The sequence below is a fragment of the Coturnix japonica genome, unplaced genomic scaffold (assembly GCF_001577835.2).
Source record: "Coturnix japonica isolate 7356 unplaced genomic scaffold, Coturnix japonica 2.1 chrUnrandom579, whole genome shotgun sequence".
NCBI lineage: Eukaryota > Metazoa > Chordata > Aves > Galliformes > Phasianidae > Coturnix > Coturnix japonica.
Genome location: NW_015439953.1, coordinates 17463 through 26998, shown reverse-complemented (window position 1 = coordinate 26998; position 9536 = coordinate 17463). Strand labels below are relative to the sequence as shown.

The 9536-nt window shown below is 57.6% G+C and overlaps 1 protein-coding gene across 1 annotated transcript in view; it reads left to right on the top strand.

Moving 5' to 3' along the window:
* GTF2F1 (general transcription factor IIF subunit 1) overlaps window positions 1-9536 on the top strand; it is a 17927-nt gene that overhangs the window by 3029 nt on the left and 5362 nt on the right. Inside the window, exons 6-7 of the mRNA XM_032441802.1 lie at window positions 4540-4718; window positions 5439-5619. Coding sequence (XP_032297693.1) covers window positions 4540-4718; window positions 5439-5619 — 360 coding nt within the window. The remainder of the gene's footprint in view (window positions 1-4539; window positions 4719-5438; window positions 5620-9536) is intronic.

Genomic DNA, 9536 nt, shown 5'->3' with positions numbered 1-9536 from the left:
TGGCAGCGATTTTGAAGACCCCCCCCCTTTTAAATTCACCCCCCCTAAATCTTCCCCCCCACCCCACCTTTGGGCCTTCTCTTCTATGTTGCGTCACCTTCGCCTTCCCCACCTCCTCCCCTGTTGAGGCTGCTTTGTGTATAGGCGGTCCGTTTAAGTCAGGCGAACAAGCACACCACACACAACCGAGGAACCACACTTGGGGCAGGGGTCTGGTCAGACGAGTGGTTCATGTATCAGAATAAACGGGGGCGGGGGGTTAAGGCAACGAAAGACCCCCCCCCCCATCCCTGCGACCCCCCCCAACCACCCTACCCCCCCCCCTCGGCCAAACACCAAGTCCCCATAGACACCCACACACTCGCTAACCCCCCTACCATGAAAGGACATCCCCACCCCATAGACCCGCTTACTCCTCTCTAACTCGCCCACCCCCCTCTCCCCCACCCCATCCACAAGCCATACGAAGCCCCCCATCAGCGCCTCGTCTATTTCCGCCTATTTGGACCTCCCCCTTCTTGACCCACACCCCACAGACCCCCCCATCATGACCCCTCCACCCACCCTCATAGACCCCCCACCCCATAGACATCCCCTTCTCTCATATATCTTCACTCCCATCCTGCAGACCCCTTCCCACCCCACAGACTCCCCCCTGCAACTCCCATCCCATCAGACACCGCTCCACCTCCCCTAACAGACCATCACCTAACCCACTTCCTCTTCTCCATATCACCCCGCATATCCGACTCAACCCCTCCATCCCCCTCATGCCCAATTAGACCCCTCTCCAATTATTGACTATCCGCCCTTCGCTCTCTCTACGTCCCCCGCATCTCCTTTCTTGCCAGAACCCCACCCCATCCCCGCATGAGAGCCCAGCACATACCTCTCCTGTCCCTCTCCCCCCCATAGACCCTCCCCCCACGACGATAGCCAACCCCCATACCCAGCAGTTGACCATAGGGGACCCGCCACTCCCTCCGCTCCCCCCATAGACCCACCCTACCCCATAGACCCCCCAGCCCTAGACCTCCCAGACCTCATATATAGAGCCCCTCCCGCTCGCCCATATCCCCCAACGCCCGTCGCCCCTACCTGCGACCCAACTCTCGAACAGTCGTAATCGCTCACACTCCTGCCCACTCACGATGAGATCGCCGTCGTCTGCATGTCCTCAAAAGGTCTCCTCGTCGTAACGATCGGATACCAACGCGTCGAGCTGTCTTCTTCTTTCGTGCCTCTGTTCTTTCTTCTTTCATGCTCCTGGGGTCAGGTGTGCTCGAGCGCGACGGCTTCTCGATCTGACATACGGGGGACAGGGAGCATCCAGCCCTATCCGGATAATTATTGGATATCCCATAGGGAATCTCAACACGAGCGCATCGCATAGGCGATCGCATAACGGTAATCGGCCATAGGGATCATAGGCCATAGGTGGAGGCAATCCGAATTAGTTCATCAGATATAGAAGTGTGCTAATTACAAATAACGAAAATCATTGGGAATCCAAGTGAGGGCATCACATAGTGTTGATACAAATACGCGGCCGATGGAGCCATAGGATTACATTGGGCCCAACAGCTGGCATCCATTAGGGATCCATAGTCTTCAATAGATGGGGCACTCTACGTAGCTCGCCCACATGATATACACGCATCCGATCAGGGAGCCATGGGGAAGCCATAGGGCCATAGAGCCATCCATAGGAGGATGCCATAGGGCCATCAGGGCATCCGTATAGGGGGATACCAAGAGTCGCGCCCATGAATACCGCCTCCATAGTTGGCCATAGAAGCATCCATAGTGATGCCATAGGGCAACCAACAGGGATCCATTTCAAGCGTTTTGATTCGCATAAGGGCCATAGAGAAGACAATCAGTAGTGGCTATCAATAGGGATCCATAGGACATTTCTCCATAGGGCCAAATAATAGCGGCCCATTACAGAGCCCACAGTGGGGCCACAGGGCTCTGGAGTCTATGCCGGTGCAGCTCCGGGCGATCTATGGGGCGAGCTCTGGAGACCCTAATTCTATGGGGCCAGCTACTGGGCTATTATAGGCACAAGCCGGCATCATAGGGGCGAGCTTCGCAGGCCGATTCTAGGTGGGCAGCATTACGGCAATCTAATGGGGATCAGGCTCTCACCAGACTATGTATGGGGCAGCTATGGGGCAGCTCTGGGTTTATGCTTATGGGGGCTCTAGCTAGTGGTTTATGTGTGTGTCCCTCGTACCGTCGGGGTCGGCAGCACAGTCAACATTATTAATAGGCGTCACGAGTGTAAAGCCTCGTGACCGCTAGCGCTAACTAGGTCGTTCATTCTAGAGGTCGTTGTGGAATGTGTCGCAGTCTCTCCCTCCCCCTCTCCTTTTCTTGGCCTCTCTCTCTCTTCTCCTCCTTCTTCTCCTCTCTCTCTGTGTTTCTCCTCTTTCAGCCGCCCGCTGAGCTCGTCACTTTGATGCGTGAGTGGTTCAGGCACCTTGTATTCCTCCTGTGAGAGAGGCATAAAGAGATAGCACCCCATAGACCCACCAAGATCACATGACCCACATCAAGCCGCCCAGCGCCGCACATCAAGATCAAACGCCCCCAACATCAACCCCTGCCCCACCAGTATCCACACCCCTGCCCCACATCAAATCAACCATCCCACCATCAGCCCACCTGCCCCACATCAAATCAACCCCCACAATTCAACCCCTGCGCCCACATCAAGCAACCACCCACATCAACCCCCCCTGCCCCATATACACAGCCCTGCCACCACATCAAAATGCGAACCCCCTTGCCTCACATAACAACCTCTAGCCCCACATCAACCCCCCGCCCCCCCCACCATTCCACCTCCCCCCCCGCCCTATATCACACTCCCCTGCCCCACATCCCCCCTCCAAGTCCCTGCCCCACCCCACCCCCACCCACACCCCGCAACATCCTGCCCAGCACCCGCCCAAAGTCTTGCCCCACATCACCCCCCCATGAGGTGCGCCACCGAATTCTCCCCCATGTCCCACCCCACATCCTCCTCTTAGAGAGTCCAACCCCACTACCCCCCAAAGTCCGCCCACATCCCCCTTAAGGGTCCATGCCCCACATCCCCGCTTTGAAGTCCCCAGCCCCACACAACCCCACAGTCCCACCCCCACACCCCCCCGTGTCCCGCCCCACTACTCTCCCCCACCCCTCTCCCCACTGCCTCCGTGCAGGGCCTCCCTCTCCGCCGTCAGTGATCTGCGTCGCTTGGTCCATGGGGTGTGAAAGAGAATGCCTAATTCATCTTATTCCTGCCTCTCTCAGTCCTCGCCGCCATTGAGCCACCCTTACAGCCCCCTGTTGTTGTTGAGAGAGGCTTTCTTCATCTCACCCTAGGCGCTAAAGCCATCCGCGGACCATTGACGGCGCGCAGGCGAGGACTTGGCAGGAGGAGTGTGAGAGGTGGGGGCGCAGATGCCCTGGTGGCGGGCACAAGCGAATCTGGGCGTATTTGGCTCGTCCCGAGGCGGCTCGGAGTCAGCCGGTGAGGGACCGCTCGCCGCTTTCGGGAGGGTAGCCCGCGCGCGCCGCAGACTTTAAACGTAGCGATGCGCGCTGCGTGATCCGCGGCAGATGACCCATATCAAAAGGAGGAGATACGTGGGAGGCGACCAATGTTGAGCCCGCAGGCGGGTGGGGCTTGGACTTAAAGAGGATGTGGTGGTCGTGGAACTTACCAGTCATTCAGTGACCGGCTTACCTGTTTTGTGCCACGGTGGGCAACTAATAGAGGGTTGGGATCGTGGACAGCAGTGCAGCAGACTATGCGGAGAGTGCTATCCCCTTAACGGGTAGTGTTGCGTCGTCGAGCAGAATTGTTGCCCGGGGAGAGGGTCGGCCGGGGGAATGTAGGGGCAGGCTACGTGTGGAGCCCTGATGCCCGCGCTGCTTGGGACGGATGTGAGAGACGGGGTCGCACCAGGTGACAGGAGCATGTGGAGGGAGGGAGAGAGGCACTCGATAGAGGTTCGGGGGGCACGGAGAGAGGCGTCGCAGTCCGGCTTCGGCCCCCTTCGTCGAACGGCTCACGGTAGCGAACCCCGACGAACCCAAGCGGGCCCAAAGGGAATGGGACGGGGCGCAGGAGAAGCCCGCGTCTGGGTGGATGGTGGACGTGCGCCGGCCGCGATGAGGGTTGTGAGTGGCACTCTCGGGGGCCAGAAGGAGGTGTATGGGTGAGGCGTAAGGGGGGATTGATGTGGATGATGGTGGGTGGCAGTGCTGCCCTCCCGAGGTGTTATGGGCCGCGCAAGGGGTGTTGATGTGGGGTGTGTGATATGTTAGTTGAGGGCAGGTGGGTTGATGTTGGGGTTGAGTTGCAGTGTGGGGCAGCGGTGCCCGTCTGATGTGAGCGGCTTTTGACTTCGAGTAGTGGCCCTTGATGTGGGGCAGGGGTGTGATATGGGGCAGGGGGTTGATGTGGGGGTTGATTGATGTGGGGCGGGGGGCTGATGTGGGGCAGGACTTGTGGGTCTATGGGGTGACTCTTATGCCCCACAGGAGGAACAAGGTGCTGAACCACTTCAGCATCATGCAGCAGCGGCGGCTGCGGGACCACGGCGAGGAGGAGGAGGAGGAGAAGGAGAGGCAGGCCAAGAAGGGGGGAGAGCTGCGCATCCACGACCTGGAGGACGACCTGGAGCTCAGCTCCGACGGCTCCGACGGCTCCGACCCCGACGGTCAGACCCACACATAGACCACAGCTGCCCCATAGATAACCCAGAGCTGCCCCATAGCTGCCCCATACATAGCTGAGAGCTGCCCCATAGATTGCCTGGAGCTGCCCCATAGATCGCCTGGAGCTGCCCTATAGCTGTGCCATATAGCCCAGAGCTGCCCCATAGATAGCCCAGAGCTGCCCCATAGATCGCCCGGAGCTGCCCCATAGATAGCCCTGTGGCCCCATGTGGGCTGTATGGTGGCTTTATGGCCCTATGGATGCCCTATGGATCCCTATGGATGCCCTATGGATGCTCTATGGCCCTATGGATCCCTATGGATCCCTGTGGTTGCCCTATGGATCCCTATGGATGCTCTATGGCCCTATGGAGGGTATATGGCCCTATGGATCCCTATGGATGCCCTATGGCCCTATGGATCCCTATGGATGCTCTATGGCCCTATGGCTCCCTATGGCTCCCTATGGATGCTATATGGCCCTATAGATGCTCTATTGCCCTATGGATCCCTATGGATGCACTGTGGCCCAATGTATCCCTATGGATGCCCTATGGATGCCTATGTGATGCCCTATGGATGCCCTATGGATGCCTATTTGCCTATGGATGCCCTATGGATGCCTATGTGCCTATGGATCCCTATGGATCCCGTATGGATCCCTATGGATGCCCTGTGGATCCCTATGGATCCCTATGGATGCTCCATGTCCCCCTATGTAGATGAGAAGCCCCGTCCGCGCTCGAAGCCGCCCCAGGAGCAGAAGAAGAAGCAGCAGCAGAAGAAGAAGAAGCGCCGCGGGTCCGACGACGACGAGGCCTTTGAGGACAGCGACGACGGCGACTTCGAGGGGCAGGAGGTGGATTACACACATGTCAGATCGCGGTCCAGGTCGGGGACGGGGTATGGGATATGGGGTGCGGCACGGCGTGGGTCTATGGGGGTTGGGGGCTCTATGGTATGGTCGGGATCTCTATGGAGGTGCGGGGTATATTGGCGCGGGGAGGGGAGGGGAATGGTGCGTGTCTATGCGCACCATTCGCGTGCGGGGTCTATGGCTCGCTCGTGGCGGGGTTCTCTCACTGGCGGAGCGGTTATGGCGTCACGGTATGGGTGTCTCCTTATGGCCCGGCAGGGGGTCGCGGGGTGGGGTCTGCAGGGATGGGGAGGGGGATGGGAGGGATTCTAGGTGTTCTTATGGGGTGGGCGCTACTAGTTGGGAGCGAGTGTGAGGGGGGCATGGGCGGTCTGGGTCCTATGGCAGCTGGTAGGGGAGGAGGAAGGAGGTTTGTAGGTGGTTCTGGTGGTGGTATGGACCGCGCGCCCGGTTATCCGCGGATGGGGCGCGTCTCGCACGCGGGGGAGGTCTCGTGCGGCGTTGGGGGTCTGCAGGATGTGGTGAGACCTCGGGAAAGGGGGCAGTCTTATGGGGCCCGCATTCCTTGGTTGGGGGGGATCTATGGTCGGCTGGGTGGAGGGGTCATGATGGGGGTCTGTGGGGGGTGGGGGTCAGAGGGGGAGGTCTATGGGATGGGGGGTCTTGGGGTGGGGGAGGGCAGAGGGGAGGGTCTATGGCGTGAGCGTGTCGTATGGCGGTAGGGGGTTCTACGGGGACCTTAGAGGAGACGTGGGGGTCTAATGGGGATGGGTAATGGACGGGGCGGGGGTATGGTTTGGGTGGGTCCTGCAGGGATGGGGGGGCGGACCGCTCTTTAGGTCTGCTACCCCCCCCCCCCCCTTCTATCTGATACGAATGAACCACCTCTCTGGAGACCCCTGCCCCAAAATCTACCCCCCCAATCACAGCAGCTTCCATCAGGCGGAGGAACCCCAGTTGGGGAAGTGCGGAGGTGTACCAAAAGAAGGATGTAGAGGACCGAAAAGGCTGGCGTGGAGCGGCGAGAGGGAAGAATGAATGGCAAGGTGGAAAAGTTGACGTGGATGTGTAGAAGGGTTCAGGGGGCATTCAGTGCAAGGGTCTCAATCCTGCTCGCGCCTCCGCCCGAACCCCACTTTATCATAAGGTTGAGTCTCGCTGTAGCCTCATTCTCTTGCCAGTGGTCGACCAAAAATAGAGGAGCATGACAACACCGTGTATTGCTAGGATCTAGGTGAGAAGGGGGGTGTGGGGAGGGGGAGGGGAGAAGGGGCGGCATGCTGGCCGTGCTTGACTATGAGGGGGCGATGCGGATTGCGGGTGATACGTGTGTCGGGCTCTGCAGGTCTCTTTGTTAACGCCCTTGCATCCAGGTGCTCTCAGAGGAGTCCTCAGAACCTCTGCGTGCTCTCGAAATCGCCTCGACCCCACTCCCCTCTTCCCAACGCTCTTCAATATTATTTCGGTGTAGTTTTTGTTCTTAGGAAGTCGAAAGCCGTGTGCCCTTAGCTTTCATGTTCCTGGGAGGAGGAGAGGTTCTCGAAATTTGGTGTTTGCTGGTTCAAGTTGTTGCCTGAGGAGTGGTGACTTATTTACCACTCGCGAGAGAGGAGGTGGACGTCCCATGAGGCTGGGGAACAGTGGCCACTAGCGCGAGAGAAGGAAGAGCGGCTCTCTCTTGTTAGGGAGAGATCTGGAGAGGGAGAAAAAGGTCTTCAAATCGCAATGCCCAACACCCCACCCCCCAACCCAATAAAGGGGTAACTGATGAACGTATAAATGGAGAGCAGACAGAAGAGAAGGATATAGAAAGGGGGGAGAAAAAGGTGATTTAAGAGAGGGGAGGTATCAATTTGGGGTCTGGGGGGTCTTTGGAAGAGATCTAGGAAGGAGGGGAGATCATCGCATCAATCCTGCAGGCCTGCGCCCTCTCGCTCCTTCCGACGCAGCCAATCAATAAATTAAAATGGATTCCAGCTAGCGATTACGCTAGTCTAGTTACACTGTCCTTGCAGCGTATAGGGATGAATGGCGCAGCAGACGGTTGGGCTCACGCACAGTGCTGTGTGCGGAGTGGGAGAAAGGGGGAGGAGTGTGGAGTGAAGCAAACGAGTGTGACGGTAGAAGAACAGGAAGTGAGCTCGAGTCCTCTCCCCAATGTGAGTCTGAGTGGAAGATACGCAGTTATAGACTTATGAGAGGGCCTAATAATGGAAAGAGCGTGGGGAGAGCGGGGAGTGGGGCTGGAAGTGGATATTGTGGCTTGAAAAAGCAGTGCTTAACACCACGAACTGTTGCAACAGACCCACGACGGGATACAAATGAAACCAGGAAGAGACCTTATAAACAAATTGGAAGACTTCAGCTGTGTGTGTTGTGCGTGCCCAAAGTTTGGGTCTTCATTAAATATATAATTTTCTCTCTCTCTCACCCAGCAGCACTCCCTCTCACCAGCCAATATCAGATGGAGCAAGCTCGTATCTTTAGTTCTCGTGCTACTACTATTTTCTTGCACGGACAGTATGAGTGAGATCTTATAGTATGCATGCTCTGAATGGGCATAAATGCCCTTTTGGAAGAATAACATAATCTCTCTCTCGTGCATGCTGTTATTATTACATGTGTGTCTCAGTTTTATGATAAAGAAAGAATAGTAGGTGCCGCAAATAATAGGAATAGTTTTGTCAGACCCTGTGCGTGTGGCGGGGTACACTCGAGGTGTGACTTAAATGAGGCAACAAATCCTATTAGGTTGCGGGCCTATGTGGGGAACTTTTAAGGGCGGGCTATGGGGGCTATAGATGGGGATAATATAGGGGGGCTATGGGATTTAGGGGGGATAGTGGGGGGGGATAGGGGGGTTATGGATATTGGAGGGCTATGGGGGGTTATGGTTATATGGGGGGATATGGGGAGATAGTGGGGGGATATAGGGGATATGGGGGGTTGGGGGGGATATAGGGTTATTGGGAATTTTTGTATACAGGGGGGATATGGGGGGATTATTGGGGGGATATGTGGCGGAATATGCGGGGATATGTGGGGGATCATGGGGGGATATGGCGGGGATATGGGGGTATATAGGGGGACTATTGGGGGGATATGGGAGGGCTATGTTTGGTTTGGGGGATATGGCGGGGCTATGGGGGAGCGCTATGGGAGAGGTCTGGGGGCTATGGGCAGGGAAATACTAATGGGCGGCGGGGGCTAGTCTTTGGGCAGGGCTGTGGGGAGAGTCCACTTGGTAGGGGGCTATGGGGCAGGGCCAATGCGGTGGACCGCGCGGTATCATGGTGCGCGTGGTTGAATATGGGGGGGTGGTATCATTGGGGGGCGGTGCATATCGCGGGGCGGTTTAGTGTTTTAATGGGCGGGGTCTAATGGGCAGTATCATGGGTTTTATAGGGGGTCATATCATGGGGCGCAGGGTGGTGGCGGCGAGTTCGAGTAAGGGGGACATCATGGGGGGGTATCTTGGTGGGGGGCAGTGGGGTGGGCGTGCAATCACGGGAGGGTATCATGGGGGTATTAAGGGGGGGGCAATTTAGGTGGGTTATCATGGGGAGGCTATGGGGCAGGGCTGTTTCGGGGGGTCACTTGGGTTATGCGGCTTTGGGGCAGGGCTATGCGGGTAAGGGGGTCAATTGGAGGGGCGCTATAGGTGGAAGCTATGGGGAGGGGGCAATGGTTGATTCGGCATTTCATGGGGGGTAATGGTGATAACATAGGGGCAATGGGGGGTGGGGTATCATGGGGGGGTTTGGAGGGGGCGAAGTGCTTTGTGTGGGGTTCAAAGGGGGGGCTTCATGGCATGGGGGGTGTTCAGAGGAGCGTGGGGTCATATCATAGGGGGGGTTTGGCGGGACGGGTTTCAAAGTGAGATGCAGCAGTTGGGCCGAGCATACATGGACGTGGGTAGTGGGGCCTGGAGCGCTTGGATGGG